At 38.9% G+C, this 17,788-nt stretch overlaps 1 protein-coding gene across 1 annotated transcript; it reads right to left on the bottom strand.

Moving 5' to 3' along the window:
* Positions 1 to 1,920: 1,920 nt before the first annotated feature.
* On the bottom strand, positions 1,921 to 14,688 carry LOC134631997 (protein sidekick-1). Its single transcript, XM_063480578.1, has 16 exons — positions 14,607 to 14,688; positions 14,416 to 14,469; positions 12,233 to 12,289; positions 12,005 to 12,116; positions 11,710 to 11,885; positions 11,448 to 11,593; positions 7,920 to 8,061; positions 7,735 to 7,823; positions 6,490 to 6,697; positions 6,223 to 6,408; positions 4,577 to 4,708; positions 4,308 to 4,469; positions 3,300 to 3,443; positions 3,126 to 3,207; positions 2,934 to 3,015; positions 1,921 to 2,777 (listed from the first exon to the last, which is right to left on the bottom strand). The coding sequence occupies exons 1-16, from the start codon at positions 14,686 to 14,688 to the stop codon at positions 2,307 to 2,309; spliced, it is 2,325 nt and encodes a 774-aa protein (XP_063336648.1). The 3' UTR covers positions 1,921 to 2,306.
* Positions 14,689 to 17,788: the final 3,100 nt, after the last annotated feature.

Below are 17,788 nucleotides of genomic sequence, written 5' to 3'. Positions count from 1 at the left end.
TGGCAAACGTCTGACCTCTGCTGTGACATACCCCAACCATTTATTGTGGTTTAGCAAAGGTCGGCATGGCTAACATCTTATGGTTATAGATTGCTAAGCTTTGTTTAGGCTTTCTGCAAAAGGGTAACGGTGAGGCCTCAAAGTAAAGTAAGGTCGTCATTATGAGAACAGCCACTGATTGAACATTTCAGACCAGGTGACAATGAACACCCTTCAAAAAGGATGAAAATCAGTTTAAGAGGAAAAAAATGTTTTTGTGTGTTAAACTGGTGAATATGGTGCCTTTCTTTCCATCACTTAAGGCCACAAAATTTTGCACAACTACTTCTATAGCTAGTTACCAAGACTACATGAAGTACCCTCAGAAGATCTACTAAGTGATGTGAATGCAGCAGTATGGACAATATCTACCGCCACCATTACCGAAACTAACAAGCTGATCTACACCACGGCAGCAGTGATCAGTGAGATCCTTGGCTGCAAGTTGAACAGCCACAAGGAGCAGTACCCTCCATGGAGAAGGAGACTAGAGGCTAAGATCAAGGTAGCACGAAGGGAGGTTAGTCAACTAAAGGTGTGACAAAGAAGGTGCCTAAGAAGAACAGCAAGCTGTCCATACCGGAGGCCTTGGAAACTGCCAAGCAAAGATTCGCAGCCTTGGCCAGCCGCTAGAAGAGGTACACCAGAGAGATAGAAAGCAGGAGAATAAACCAGCTGTTCTCCACTTGACCAGACAAGGTGTACTATCAGTGGCAGGGGAACAATATGAGAACAGCACCACCAAGGCTGGAGACAGAGCAATACTGGAAGAGTATATGGGAGAAGGACGTAACCCATAACAGCAATGCACAGTAGCTAGTGGATCTCAGAGGAGACCACAGCAACCTCCCTGAACAGGGACCAGTAACCATCACAGTGGCAGACATCGAAGAAAGGGTCTCCAGTATGAAGAGTTGGACAGCACCAGGCCCCGACATGGTTCACGCCTACTGGCTGAAGCTGACTGCACATGAGCGTCTGGCAGCACAAATGAACCATCTGCTAGTTGAGGAGAGACAACTGGAATGGCTAACCGAAGGCCAGACAGTCCTGATCCTCAAGGACCCCCAGAAAGGACCTGTCCCATCCTACTACTGGCCAATAACCTGCCTCAGTACCACATGGAAGCTCCTGTCAGGCATCATAGCGGCTAAGATGAACAGGCACATGGGTCAAGACCAGAGGCCCAAAACCCCGGCAACTGGTAGACCGAGTAGTCATGTATATGTATATTATTTATACATGTATGTATAGATATATATACACATGTATATATGTGTGTGTACATTGTGGTGGAATTTTTTCTGTTAATAAAGTTTGCAACGCGATCAGCTGTGGCCAAGCTATTTTAATTACTGCACACACATCAAACATCACAGTTCTACAGTCATGAAAGCTCTGAAACACAGGAGTGGTCCTCCCAAGGAATAGGGAGGAAGTCACAAACCGATCATACCACACATCATGAGGTTCACTATGAAACCTAATGTACACAATATGTATATATGTCATAACTACAACCTGAGATAAATACTGATATTTGGTGATTTACAAATCCAATATTCTTATATATGCGCCAATATTTCACATATATTATTTTAGTTGTCATTTGCAGTCATTTATTTACTCATTTACAGTAGGGATCAGAATTGGGTGCTTGTTGTGTTTGCAGTGTCCAAAACACTTTTGACCTTTTTTAGGTACTTTACTAAGTTTTAAAGGGGAAAATCCACCTGGTGATATACTTGTTTTCAATGCAATGTTCTTGTCATATCATTTAAATGGGTAATAATATTTAGAATAAATATTTAGCACGGCTTCAGCAAAGATACAAAAGATATTCTAAGTTTAAATTCTGCAGGTCTCAGAAACCTTTCCAGATCTCATGAATTTTATTATGAAATGACAGGATAATATTGTATGTTCACAGACCAACTATGCACAAAGCAGTTTCAGAGTATTCAGAGACATATTCAATGACCGTGATAATGGTTAAGTGCACTTTTTGGGAGGATGTTTTGTCTTTTTACTCCAATTCTAACAATTGGCATGCCATTAATTTGGTTAAGTTTTTTACATAAATGTGATGTCTTGGTAATTCTGCTGATTTTATTAGCCTAATGAATCCATGTTGTTGGTAAACTGAATTGTTGTTCTTCATAAGCCACAGCAGAAACAGTCAGGGGCAGCAGTTCTTACTTTGGCCTTTTAGACTAAGTTGTTCACGTAGTGATTTTTCCTCTTTATGTTCCGCATTTTGACCTTCATCACAAAATCATGGACAAGTGGTCACTGTCCGAGACTGGACTGGTGCTAAATTGTCTTACATAGTCCAGTCCTGGCTTAGGGTTGAATACAGTCAGGTCTGTGTCCTCTGGGTCACTTTCCATGTCTTGAGTAACGGCAGTGATGCTCTGTGGCATTACCTGCTGAAACATTTCCATCGTGGTATAGCCACTTGGAAAGGGAAAAGGAAAACTTTGTAGGTCTGTCTGCTGGGTTTCCAACAATGTGTCTGTAGTATTGTTGGGAGATATATTGCCAGTTGCATCATCTGTCTCTGTTTGGATCCAGTTACAAGTAATTCCTGGTGAATCTCCCTGTTTGTCTAAGCCACAAAGAAGCGGTAGCATTGCTGGCAATATCGTGGCAGGGGCGACAGCTTCTTTCTCAATTATATGGAGACTTTTTGTTTCCCATTCTTCAGCCTTCAGAGTATTGATTGCCTCAAGGAGTTCCTATGTGACCAAATGATACACTGATGTATTAAATTTTATACAACATATTTCATCTGATGCACTGGGACTATAATAGCAGTCCCCTAAAATAAGTTTCAGGTTGTTTTAGGTTTCCACAACATTAAAACTGTGTGCTTTGTCACAGCTGACACTTACCAGTTCACAGGGCCTGTCTATTTTCTGCATTGTATTGCTCTTTCCAGGATTAGGTATGCTTGGCCAGAGGACAACTTTTGCTCTAAAAAGCATTAAAGGAATAGTTAAGGTAAAGCTTGTGCATAGTGGTAGACATATCTATTTAGCGACTTTGGTGGAATCCTGTTCCAGCTATTGATTGACAAGTTGTACCTTTTTATTATTGGTGGTCCAAATATCAGCACAGTGGCCAAAACTGCAGCGACTGTAATAAAACTAGTGAATCTAAAACTTCCTGTGCAAATAAATAAATAAATAAAGGCACAAACAAAAAATTAGAAATTTAATTATATGTACAGTTGATGGTTGAAATATTACTTGACTGACCTTCTTGAGTCGTTGTAAAAAAGTTGGGTTCACTTCGTTTTCCTGTTCCTTTAGAGGTGAAACCTGATATCTGGACTTGGTATGTTGTGCCACTTGTAAGATCCTTCAGTTCATACTTGTTAAAATTTGGATCCACTGTAATGTCTGCAATCAAAATGATAGTTTTTATCATAATTAGCGTGTTAGCATTGTCTTTATGAGCATGTTAGCATTGACATTATAAGCATGTTAGCAGTGACATTAAAAGCATGTTAGTACTGACATTATAAGCATGTTAGCGTTAGCATTATGAACATGTTAGCACTGACGTTATGAGCATGTTAGCATTATCATTATGAGCATGTTAGCATTGATTTAAAAACATATTAGTATTGTCTTTATGAGCATGTTAGCATTATTATTATGAGCATAGCATATTAGCATTGTCATGGTGAACATGTTAGTGTTGTCTTTATGAGTATGTTAGTATTATCATATGAAAATATTGTCATCATGAACATATTCACTTGCTGAAATAACATCAGCGGTGCTAGAATGGCTTTCCTGTCAAATGATTTTAGAGTATTTTAATACGTGAGTGGATGACTGTGAGCTGCAGAAATAAATGAATGACACCAGTCACACCCATATTTGCAGCCCTAACTAAGACTTTTGAAAGAAATAATGTAACAGTAACAGTAACATTTGACAGTAGATTATCTTTAGGTTGCTCGGCCATCTTGACAAACTAGTCCTATCCAGAGAGTTAATAAGGTTATGACTTCATAGCTACATCAAGTAGTGTATGAGGTCATTAAAATCGAGGCTAAAAACTGCAGTGTGATTATAGCATTCATTAACTTCAGGAAAACTGAGAAGAGTAAACAAAGTAGCTGACAAACAGGAAATTCACTGAGGATAATGCATGTGCTGTACAGCAACCAGTGGATGTGATGCCAGTGCTATTATTATATTCAACAAAATTTCGCAGTTTATGAATAAGCTTATGAGTAAGTGGAAGTGTCTTACTGTTCTCAGATTCTGTTCCCCTCAGGTGGTTCTCAGTGTAGTGGATTGTGTAACCCAGTAGGAAACCTCTGGTGTCTTCTTCTGGGATGGATGACCACTGCAGCACCATTGAATTCTGTGTCAAATTGTAACTGCTGATATTCGCGGGACCACTCACAGGAGCTATAAGAATGACACGGGAAAGCAATTTCAAGAGGTCAGAGTCTTTTGTTTGTGGCTTGTAATGTATGTGTGTCTGCTTGTTTTGGAGAAGAGTGCCTGTGCCTTACTGCCTTCCATGAAATAAAACTTTGTGCTTGCAAACGTTCTTTCGCTGTTGTTAAGATGCTTCATGTTGCAGGTGTCCTTATTCGGTCGCACGTGCAGACTGAGGGTGTATCTCTTGTAAGGCTTCAAGGGTTCTGGATATTTGAGATATCAAATGAATTATGATTGATCGCTGGAAGAAAACGAAATATATTTATTATATTTGCAAAGCAACTCAAGTGTTCACAAGCAAGTAGATATATATATCTTTTCAAGTTTCCACCATGTTAGTGTTTTGGCGCCAGGTTTGGGGTGGAGTGCCAAATTTGGCTTCCAAGCTGGTCAGCAAGCGGCATACATCCATTGTATGGGTCCAAAGTACAGACACAGATTGTTATCTGTACTGGCATGTGGTGATTTAAAAATCCAGCATTCCAATATATCAGCTGATATTTATTTTTTTCTCTCAGACACACAAATCAGAATGACTGCTGACTTGCTCTTGGAGCCTCAAGTGGCCATTAAAGGAACTGCAGTTTCTGGTACTTTCAGATTAGCTTTTGTTGATTGGGCTGAACACAGGAAAAAAACCAGCAGTGACTTGAAAGCTAGCAGTAACTTCCACTGAACCACTTAAGGAACGTTAGTCAGTTGCACAGACCTCTGCAATGGACTTCTGACAGGTTTGGTTTTGAAGCTGATTTAGCACTACACAAACGCTTTTTTCAGTGTTCAAGTTCCAAGCTCTAGTATTATTTTATTCACGCATAGCTCTAATTAACAGGTATCTGCAGGAGGAAACACAGACATCTATAGCCATACCAGGTATCTATGCATTTACCTAATCAGTTTTTCTAGCTCTAGAATAAGTGAATAAATACAGATTGGGACAGTACATTTTCGAACGCAGAAGCTTTAAACTCAAGTCCACAAATCAGTGGACAATGTCATGGAAGTAGTATCCACGTTTTATAAAGAAACATATGCTTGAAACATATGGGCCATAGTTGCATATTTACAATGAACTTTAACCGAATTAAAAGCTTTCCCTAGCCATATCCAGATTGTTTTTCCCAGCTAAATCTGACTGTTGGGTCTGTTCCCACAAACCCCGCTAGTTCTAGAGACTTATTCATCATGAAAGAAAACAAGGCAACAGCGTTCGATCGATTACTTGCGCAAGGGAGGCCTCATTTGTGTCCAGCACGAAAATGACCCCAAATCCGGCCTCCTCTCGCTGCCTTTTATTGAGAGACAGTTCACACAAAACACAGCAAAGCAACGCCCACATAGTTCTAAGGCATTGTATGTATATGTGTGAACTTCTGTATGTAAGTAAGAATGTGTGTGTGTATGTGTGTGTGTGAGACCTCCTGCTGGGCAGGAAGCTTACATCAAAAAAGACCTTCACAAGGATGTTGCCTGTAATAAAAGACTACAGCCCCCCACCCAGAACCTCGAGAATCTGGGGAGGGGGACAGTGAAATTCCTTTCGTAGGGATGGTAAGCATAAAAATGACAAACATTTAACAATTCACTCTAACACTGACAACATGCAGTGATCTCTACTGTCCAATATCAATCCTGTATTGTGTAGAAAATCATTTAGGCAAGTCAAAACAAATTACATTTAAACGGTGCTGACCAAAAACTCATAATATTAACATACCTTTTAAAAGAGAGAAAGTATAGTAGTTTTTGCCTTTAAGGTAAAAGGACTTGTACGCTGTTGTAGTCTTCTCTTCCCTCCACTCCGCACAATAGCACACATATTTTTTGAGAAGGGAATCTTTCCAGTAGATTTTGAAGGATATGTTATTGTGGACTGTCACGTTCAGCTTATCATCTCCCATACCTGTGGATGTATACTTTTGTTCAGATTTGTGGTGAAAACGACACCTTTAAGAGAGCTGTAAGGATGAAAATGAGTACTGACTGTCCATGTCTTCGCGCAGGGGTATTATTTGGCTCACAGCTGGAGAGATGCTGACGTTGTTGAAAGACCTGATGCTCACACGATAAGCTGAGTAGGAGAGAATCAGTGTGATGCTGGGCTGAGTGGTGTTGATCTGCTCAATTGGGGCCTCTCCTGACTCTTTCCCGATGGTCACAATGTAGCCATCATGCAGGTCTCTGGCAGAAACCTAACAATCAAAAACAGTTTATTATCAAAACAAGCGGCTATGACTACACAGTGCATTTACATTCACCAGCTACTAGTATCGTGTTGGTCCACCCTTTGCCTTCAAGGCTACCTTAATGTTTCATGGCACAGATTCGACAAGGTGCTGGAACCACACCTCAGAGATTCTAGTCCATGTCGACATGACATCATCACACAGTTACTGCAGATTTGTTGGCTGTGCATCCCAAAGGTGCTCTATTAGATTGAGATCTGGTTTGAGATCATGTTCCAGAAACCATTAAGAGCCGAAAGCCTGCCAAGAAAAATATTCCCCACCCTATTACACCACCAGCAGCCTGAAACATCTATACAAGGCAGGATGTTCCCATGCCTTCATAATGTTTACAGCAAATTGTGACATCACAGCAGAAATTGAAATTCATCAGACCAGGCAGCATTTGTCCAATCTTCTGTTGAACCTGTGTGAACTGTAGCTTCAGGTCCCTGTTTTCAGCTGACAGAAATATCACCCGGTGTCCTCTTCTGCTGCTAGCACAACTGCTTCAAGCCTCACAGAAGAGCTCTTCTGCATACCTTGGTTGTAACCACTGAGTATTTGAGTTACAGTTGCTTTACAATCTGCTCAGAGAATTCTGGACATTCCCCTCTGACATCAACAAGGCATTTTATCCCAGAGAACTGCTGCTCACTGAATATATTATTTTCTAACCATTTAAGAGTTGGGTATGTGTTCAAATCCCAGTATATGAGCAGTTTTTGAAATACTCAGACCCACCCATCTACCACAACCATGCCATGGTCAAAATCACCCTTCCTTACCTTTCTGATGCTCAGCATGAACTTCAGCAGGTCATCTTGCCCATGTCCTCATGCCTAAATGCACTGAGTTGCTGCCATGTGATTGTCAGATTAGACATTTTTTGCTAACAAACATTAAAACAGGTGTACCTAATGAAGTGGCTGCTGAGTGTTTTCTACATTCTGCTTTTTGTTTAATAGCATGTACTGAGAAGATTTTTTTTGAAGAAAAATTACCTTCCAGGTTATTGAAACAAGGCGAGAACCCTTTGTATTGGCGACGTCAGTTTCTTCAAAGTTGACGATGACCGGCTGTGATGTCAGCTCTGAAAGAGCAAACTGGTTTTTTTTTACTTCGAACATAAGCAGGTAATCCCTTGTCTAGTTTGAAGTGAAAAACTAAGTAGAAAGCAAACACTAACCTGATAGCACAGTGTATGGTTCACTCCATGGGCACTGTGTACATTTAGTATTGGTGATGCAGTGTATCTGTAAAATGTAGCCCACTGAGGAGTTTAGATTCTCCACTCTGCATGTGGTTTTATTCTGGGACATTCCAGGTGACTGCAAGCAGCACAGAATCAGTGGGTGTGTTAGGGAAGTATCTGAAATAAAGATCTGTTTTGGGGGGTTTTGTAGAGTATAGCAGAAGAAACTGGTTCAGAGCAAACAATGCAAGCTGACAAAGTCCCAGAGAGCAGATCAGAATGGCTTCAGAAAGAGGTTAAAAACTAAAGTTTGGAAAAACAAGTACGCCTGCAGTTACAAGTATTTCAGGTAATTTGTATATTAATTACCTGAATGAATTCCTTAATATACCTAATATTCACCATGTAAATTCCAGAGTGTGTGTAAGGATTCAGGCTGGATTTAAAATGGATCATTTTCTTTAGCAGAAATTGAAAATCAATAAAAGATGCAGTGATTTAAAATTAGACTGGAAGAGAAATACAATCAGAGCGAATGTTGCAAAGCAAAAATCACCTAGCTCATGGTGGTCTACTTTCTTTCCAAGCTTCTGAGACCATATTTCAGAGAAATTTGACTTTCAGTTAGACATAATCTCATCATCATGGCAACTTTAACTGTTACATGACTAAAGAGTGGGCAGTTAACGTCAGTTTGTAAGCTCTGACTCATTTCATGTAGATCTTTACGTGAATCTTTGATTAGTAGACTACTTTTTGTCTCCCTCCCTCAGATAAATGTGTCTGTCTATGAGAGTTGCTGTCTATCAATGTTTGTTTTGTTTTTTTAATCCTTTATTATGGATTATATTACGGTATCGGAAAGGAAAGCACCAGTCTTTTTAAATCATAGAAGTCCAGCTCAGATCATGCTGCACTTTAAAGGCAAATCTAAGATTCAGCTATTTCAGGTGTTGTTTACATTTCAAACCTGCTTTTGAATGCCCCTTTCACTCTAATACAGTATAGTGATGGAAAACTGTCAATGGTGCAAAGACCCGAAGAGCAAATACAAGGACAGACATGGTGTGTGTTAGATTTTCAAAGTAGAAGAAAACTGCAGTTATGTATAAGATGTTAAAAGTAAGCCTGCCTATCCTGGCAGGCTAAGACAGGCAGACTGCCATTAGAATTAAGATCTGAATGCACTGCTGTGCCATATTTGCTTTTTCAAGTCGAGCTCTATAAAATCTCTGTAGGCTCCTCTGTGATTTTCTAAATTAAATTGTATCTATTTATTCATTCACTTTTGTTGTGTTTATTATTATTATTTCTATTATTATTCACACTACATGTGAAATATTGCAATGTCAAAGCTGACAGACAGGCAGGGGGAAAAAAGACCGAAAACCCCCCACAATGGGTCATCAACTGCTGCACGTGTAAGAAAAAACATACAAAACACAAACAACACCTGCAAGAGAAAGTTATGCAAAAACATAGATACACAAATCAACAGTCTTGTTGTATATGTGTGTAGGTGTGTGTCTGTGTGTTAGTGGCTGTATATGTTTCTTTGTCATAAATTTTACTTGATAATGAGGGTGAAAAGTCACATTACGTACATCCCAAGGCATGCAAGAAAAAGTGGCCGCCAGGAGCCAGAGGCATGAAAAAAAGGCCCAAGAGACCCGGGCCATCCACAGCCAATAAATATGCTAGACATTTCTGCTGGTTATTATATGTACACACACACACACACAAAACCCATCCTCATACCATGATCCCGACTCCACCACCACTTTACCTATGGCACAATGCAATCAGACAAGTACATTTCTTCTGGCAACCAGCAAGCTCACGCAAACTTGTCCATCAGATTGCCAGACAGAGAGGCGTGATTTGTTACTCCAGAGAGTCCAGTGGAGACCTGACTTACACAACTTGATCCAACATTTTGCATTGTGCTTGGTGTGCTCCAGGGTCCTGATCTCCAAGGATCCTCAGAAGGGACTAGTTCCATCTAACTACTGGCTAATAACCTGCCACAGCACCACATGGAAGCTCATTTCAAGCATTGTAATGGCAAAGATGAGCAGAAACATGGCTCAATACATGGGTGGGGCCTAGAAAGGAATTGGCAGCAACTTCAGAACGAAACAGCAGCCCGTGGTGGACAGACCAGTCACTTGAGACTGGAAGACCAGAGTGACCACCTTGTGCACTGCCTGGATTGACTACAAGAAAGATTACGACTTAATGGCTGGAACTATACAAGACCAACAGGACCCTAAGAGCCTAAAAGGAACCCTAAGAGGAATTCAGTGAACAGTGTGTGATTTACCAAGGAGATGCTCTGTCTCCAGTGCTGCTCTGCATATGCTTGAACCCCTTCAATCACATCATTAACAAGATAGAGTAGTTGGCTACAGATACCAACTATGGAATGAAGCAAACTTTAGCTACTTCCTGTACATGGATGACATCAAGCTGTATGCCAGGAGTGAACAAGATATCACTTCACTGATCCACACTACTAGGACCTACAATAATGACATAGGAATGTCATTCGAACAAGAAAAGTGTAGTCGAAAGGCAACAAAGACATTGAGGATAGCTATAAGAACCTTGGAATCCCACAACCAACTTGTAAAGCTGCCAGGAAAGCTGCATATTGCCGCACACCTGCAAAAAATAAGTCCTAAGGAGTCAGCTTAATGGGAACAATAATATCTGGGCAATCAGCAATTATGCCTGCCAGTCATCAGATACCCTGCTGGGATAATATGCTCACCAAAGGAGGTAGAAGCCACTGACATCAAAAAAGAAGGTGCATCAAGGGTTTAACTCCAAATCCAGCACCCTGAGACTATATATTAAGTACAGGAAGACAGAGAAGGACTATTGAGTCTCAGAACTAGTATCCAAGATGAAATAACAAAGATCCACATCTGAAAGATGGCCACAACTGTTTATGTGCTGAGTGAATACCTCAGGCAGCAGAAGCCCTTGAAAGAAGAGGACTAAGAACAGGTCCATTCATGGCATGGACTTAGTCCTGAGGTCAAAGTGGTTTACATCTCTAAACGTGGTTGAGTGTGTAGAAACAAGATATACTGGCAATTTAACTATATGCCTCGGCAGCATGTGGAGGAACCATACACAGACACAATAGCCTGCAGTCAACCAGTGCGGATGTGTTTGGTCACATAATAACCCTTTTCGCATTGACATTGGGACAGAAGATTTTCAGGGGCAAAACCAACATACTCAACACATACAAGGCCACAGTTGACTATAGTCGATAAAGATGCGGTTATTTTTGCTCATGGGGATTTATAGCTGTCTCTGATGTCTCCAATTTTTTTTGAGGGTGTGTCTGTCTTTTGTTAACAATGACTTAAGCTGGGCAAGCTAGAGACCAGCAGCTTTCTTTTTTTCTGATGTTTTGTGCATGCGTGTGGATAACCCTCTGGTCTTTAACAGTAGTGCTCTGCAATAATGCAAATTTTGATATCAATTGTTACCTAGTAAATAACTGACCTCATTCCATTGAAGGCTTCCCAGTGCTTTGTATCTGACAGAGTAAGACATGATATGCGTCACATCGTTCTGATCCCAGCTCACATTTATGTCCAGTTTCCCAGAGTGCCGTGTGAATTTCACATGATTTGGAGGGTCACATCGCTCTGAAACAGTCAAGAAAATTATCCCAAAAATTTCCTCAATTTTTAAATTTGTTATTCAAAACAAAGAGAAAAAGAAACAAAGGGCTGCTCCTTAAAAGTTTTTTTTTTTTACTTACGCAGACTCCCCGGTGAACCTTGAAAAGCTGCCTGGGTGCAATTTTTTGACTCACTGTTTTCAAAAATCTGAATGGTCACACTGTAGGTTTTATAGAACTTGATGTCTTCAGGAAATTTAGTGATGTTTTTATAAACTCTGCAATAATTGTTTTTTGTTTTTTGATTTGCTCTTTTTCTAGAAGAAGAAACAAGAGATGTTAATTACAAACAAGGACATTTTCATATGCATGTTTAAAACATGGTTATTATTGGTGTGGTTGTAAGGTAAAAAGCGAAAAACAAAACACTACTTACTGTTGTATTACAAGTGTATGTGTATTTTTGGATGCGTGTTTTCCAGGTTTCCACATACATCTTAATTTGGACCATGTATTTTTGGTAAAACAGTCCAAATCACGGACTCCATCTGTAAAAGAGGCAGTGCACAGCCATCATAAAGAAAAAAAAAACATTTTCCTGTCTCAAATCTGATTTCAAAGATCATGGGTCACCTCAGGATTACCCAGTATGTGTTTTCTTTACCTGGGTGAAGTCCACAATGCTGGTATTTGGAAGAAATCTCATTTGGCTTGCAGCTCTCTGCATATGAATATGGTATGTGAATACGGATCACAAAATATTTAGTTAATTCATGAGAAATTTTTACAAAAGTTGGAGATGTTTTTAACGATACAAACTTTTTACAGGACCTGTTTTCCAGCAAAATTAAATCAGTGTAAGCTGTTATTGGTATCTACCATCACACAAAATTTTAACATAATATCTAACAGACAGACAGACAAACAAAGACAAGTAATTACAAACTCCCTCCCTTCCTTAAGTACACCTGGCTTGGGACTTTATCAGTCTCTCGATACATTGTGAAGGAATTCTGGTCCACTCTTCTTACATTGTTGTTTTAGTACATTGAGCTTTTCTTTTTCAGTCACTCTAAATTTTCTGCTGTCCTTGGGATCATCGCCCTGCTGCTGCATGACTCACGTTGGGCCAAGCTTTAGCTGTCCGACAGATCACCTTGCATTTGACTCGAGAATACTGTGCAAACCGCCAAACATCTGCTTTTATAGATGTGCTCACACTTGGTGATGATCCCCTTTCATTTCTATGGAAGCAGTAAGCAGTAGTTATGTTTTCACACATTGTTTCTCCATTTCGTGTAATTTTTTTTTGTTCACCTCAGGTTGCATGTACCTCAGTTTAAGACCTGAGAGTTATACTATGAGGGAATTTCGACACTGTCTCTCTTTTCGTTGCGTCAGCTGGTTCGATAAAACTTAAAACTCCCTTCAGTGATGATGGATATGAAAATGCAGATCATTAAGTTTCTCTGATAACCCAGGCTTTCTGCTTCAGGGTCTGTACAGCTCTCATAAAAAGGGATGTTGCACATTTTATATAACTCTTGCACCGCACAAAAAGATCACTATGAGTGGCGCCTACACTATGAGTGGCGCCTACTCCAATCAAAGACATCTCAGATGATGAAGATAACATGTTGGTAAAAATCTATGAAGAACAGAAAAAACTATAACAGGACAATGCAATATTGGTGCAAATTAGGCAGGATGTTAATGATGCTGAATTGAGGGATTTAGCACATTAAGAGTGTTAAATAAACATTTAAATTCAAGTTAATCATTTTTTTTGCTGAGTGCACTCTCTACGCTGCTGTTTATTTATAATGGCTTTGCATTAGACCTCTGAAACCTTTAAGTGGATCCATTTAAACAGTAAAGACCGTGGGGCTTCGCTTTAGTTGGTCAACAGATCTAAGTGAAATTAATTTTGCAGATTACGACAGACCTTAGCAAGATGTTACATGCGCATCTCATCTAAATATGCAAACTCCAGTGGGATTGCGACATTTGCACTGCTGTAACTGTACAGCTGGACTTCATGTGCGATGTTAGTAGAATACAGCTTAACAAGCTGCACATGCAGAGAGAACTGCATTGCACTTAAAACACAAGTTGCAAATAAAAGAATCAGAGATAATGTGGCACAGTTGGATGATTTCAAACCTAAACTCTGAATATAATATGCTCCAGACCAGACTACATGTTCAGCATTAATTACCCTGATGGTAAAAAGAGAGCTGTTTTTGTGACCCAGAAAACTCTGATATTAAGCTAAGAATCAGATTTATGATTATTATTTTTTAATTATTGTTACGTTCTGATAGGACACAATAAAACCTTACAACTGACAGAAGGTGTACTTTCTTTTTTTTAACATGACTGTATGACGGAAGTTCACAATATTTACCATGCAAGTCCTCTGATATAGGTATCATTTAACAAGGGAGGATCAAGTGTGAAGTTTACATGTAGGGCGTGGGGTCCAGTACAGTAAACAGAGCCTGACACACTGCTGCTCTCTTCATTAGTGATCGTGGTGGGGTAAAGCATATTTATAAGTTGTTATTTCATCGATGAAGTGAAATACTCTGTTGGACTGAGTTGTTGTGTTAGACTGGTTAAAGGTAAAAAAAAATGGCATGTTACACTCTGGGTTAAATGTGCAAATGTAGGGCAAATGTAGTACTACCACTACAGTCCTTCACTCTTCATCTTGTGTCAAATGAGACAAATGCTCCACAAGTTCACATGAATCAGAATGCTGGAAAATTGCAGTACACACAGCTCTAACCAATATATAAACAGTAATAAGACAATGAATTATTAGAAATGTTGTGGTAAGCCTACCTGAAGTTACTTGAGAATGCATGGAGAGTGTAGTGTAGTAAACAAGAATCAGACCTTGAATGTGAACAACAGGAGTTAACACAGAGATGTTCATGGATTTAAATCCTTCCAGAAAGACTGAGCTGTACCAAGACAAGAAGTTTATCAAGTAGAAAGGCAGGTTTTTTTTTTTTTAAAAAATGGACACTTACCCAGGATGATATAATATGAATGGCTTGCACATGAAGAACATCTAGAGTCTGAAAAATCCAGCTGAACTTTACGACCAGCCATTTTGCCCGGGTCTGTCTGAAAGACTGAAACCAAGACGTTGTCTTCGTAACCTCACACCCACAGTCTTCTGCCATTCACAATCATGATTCACACAGTAGCTGCTCTTTCGAGCATGTGTGAGAAGGAAATATTTTTGGGGAGTTTTGACACTGAGCATGGAGGGGCGGGGTCACAGTGTGTGACACAGTTCATAGGACTCGTAGACTGACAAGAAACGGTAGGTCCCCTGAAGTATGCTGAAACAGCCTTGTTTGTACTTCTTCTTTCCACAAATAGAACTGTTGAGTCGAAGATGTTGTATCTGCTCAAACAACAGATTCGCTCTGAAGTGCAGGAGGCATCAGAAAGCAAGAGAAGTGACTGTGACTCAAAAGAAGAGCAGGGATGGCTTTGTGTGCTGTAAATTCAAATTCTATTCATGCTTTCAAAGAACTGGGTGCAAAAGTCATCTGAAAAATTACAAATCAATCCGCTAGAACTGGAAAATATGCTTTTTAAAATAAAAATTCAAAGTCTAGTAATCGAACGGTTTTGAAGAAAAGACCTACACGGTCCATTAAGAGAAAATAGAAATACTGCTTTCTGCCATTTATAGCCTACAAACACAAATATTGTAATATTTTTACATCATATTTCAGTGCTGTTTTTAATCAAAATGAGTTTAAAGGGAAGTAGAAAGCAAGAATCAAAAAGGCACTTAGAGACGCACAAATTGTGTCACTAAAATAAATAAATTTTAAAAAATCACACATTTAACCTCAACTGAAACATACAAGCGGACATTTCTCAGATAGATAACATCTTAATCTTGTTTTTAAAGGAAGTAAGAAAAAAACAGCATGTTTGAAGTTTGATTCACAAGAAATGTCACATGCGTAATTAAAAACTGCTTCATCTTATTGTAAAAACGATCATTCATTCTGTTCACAGTGAAGCTCAAACATCTTGGTGAAGTAAACAAACGAACAATGAAAATAAAAAGACATGGGAGTAAACAAGCTAACCTTTGTGTGTTAACTGCCACATGCTCTGTGAGAGACGTGTGGTGACTCAGATCGCCCTGTTTTCCAATAATCTACAGTGCCATCAGAATTTTACCAAAACTGAATGAGTAGTCCATTTACCTTACCTTCACGCCCTCTAAGCTTCTCTAGCTGCGTTTTTAACACAAGAGGTTAATATAGTGCTTCTGTGGTGCATCTGAAAAATGTGCTGATGTTTGAGAGTTAGGATATGATTGATGAGTCATCTATGACAGACTGATTTGTCAGCCACAGGATGGAGTCCGTTCGGGGAGTGTTTGCATGCGTAACCCAGGAGGTTCAGACTGTTAAACCTCATCATTGTTCCTCTTTGGAGCTCACGCAAAAATATAAAAAGCTTCAAAAAGGCAGAACAGGAAAAGCTAGAGAGCTAGAGTGCTGTTAATCTCACGCAGCCCAGTGCAGCTGGATCACAGCATTAATAGAAACCTGCTTTAGAGTGCAACTCAATACTTTTCCTGTTTTACTCTTTTTAAGTTTTTCTGTGTTACACTGCTTTCTGCTTCTACTCTCTGCCCTACAGCTTGATTTTGGATGTGAATATTGTCCTTTGTTTTCCATACTAATACTTCTTATTTTGCAGATTTTTACATGTGAATCTGCTATAATTCTATTTTACTATAGAGAAAGTTACCCAATAGTATACAGTATAAGTAATTAAAATCACTTCCAGCTGCAACATTTAAGTTATAAAAACAATAATGAATATATGAATTAATAATTAGAATCAAGTCACATACTAGAATAGAATAGAATAGAATAGAATAGAATAGAATAGAATAGAACAGATCTTTATTGTCACTGTTACAAGAACAATGAAACACAGTTTGGCATCTCTCCATTGGTAGCATGTAGATTTACATTCAGATTCTTTTAGGATAGGAAAAGAAGATCAAATAGACTTAAGTTTCTGAGCAGTAACATAAGTATCTACACAAAAAAGATAGATATGTATAAGTTACATACAAAAATATATGCCACATAAGGAGCAGGTGCAATGTAAGGAGCAAGTGAGTGATAAGTGCAGTATAAGGTGCAATGTGATCAGTAGTATTGCACATTGAGTAAGGGGTAGGAATGCTGGTTGCTACTATAATAAATACAGTTATATAAATAGAGGCAGCAATGTTAGTTGCATTATAATATAATGAATACGGTTTATAAATGCAGTGTAAAGCTCTGTGAATGCAGCAGTAAGTCAGAAGGCTTTCGATGGTGGAGCGGTTTTTGGGGTAATTGGGCCTGACGCAGCTTTCTGAGAAAGTGCAGCCTTTCTTGTGCTTTTCCTCCCTGGTGGGAAATGTATATGTACTGTATAGGATTCTGCAAAATGTGTATTTTTGCTTTATCTAGTCTCAGTGTATTTTCATGCTAAAACATTTGTATTATTACTTATATATGGTTAGAACTTTTACTGAATAAAAGAATCTAGCTCATTTACAGCCCTGTGATCTCATACAGATGGTATTACATGAAAAGAGGCTGAAAAGGGTTTTTATTTTTATTGAGTTGAACTGAATTGACAATGATTGTTTGGTAAAAAAGGGGTTTTTCACTTAAATAAAAATCCTTATCTATTTCAAGTAATACAGAAGTTCGCAGAAGAATCGCACACTTTTTAGCAAAGTAGAAAACATCTTGTGTTCGATAATAATGTATTTACATATTTATAGATTTCATTGGTTTGGATGGATTTTAAATTCTAAATCATTTAAAATGATAAACATAGTATCTTTAGTTACAGGCTAACTATAACAAGAAAAAAAATCAAATGTAAAATTTAGTGGAAAAAATTAATAACTTTGCCAACTAATATCTTGTCAGTTAAAAATTGCGATGTGGATCCTATACCTTGTTCAGTCTTACCCGGTGAAGATTTGTTCAACCAATATTTTATAGTGTTCGGCTACAATACTTTGTGCCTAACTGTTATATGAGAGGCAAAAACAGGCTGTTGTAATGCGAAAAATCGAAATAAACAACACTAACTATGTACAGGCACCTCTGCGTGTTATCATAAGAACATTTTTAGAAGGACAAACACAGAAAGAGACACA

Source organism: Pelmatolapia mariae, linkage group LG7 (genome assembly GCF_036321145.2).
Source record: "Pelmatolapia mariae isolate MD_Pm_ZW linkage group LG7, Pm_UMD_F_2, whole genome shotgun sequence".
NCBI classification, from domain to species: Eukaryota; Metazoa; Chordata; class Actinopteri; order Cichliformes; family Cichlidae; genus Pelmatolapia; species Pelmatolapia mariae.
This window is presented reverse-complemented; position numbering and strand designations above follow the sequence as displayed.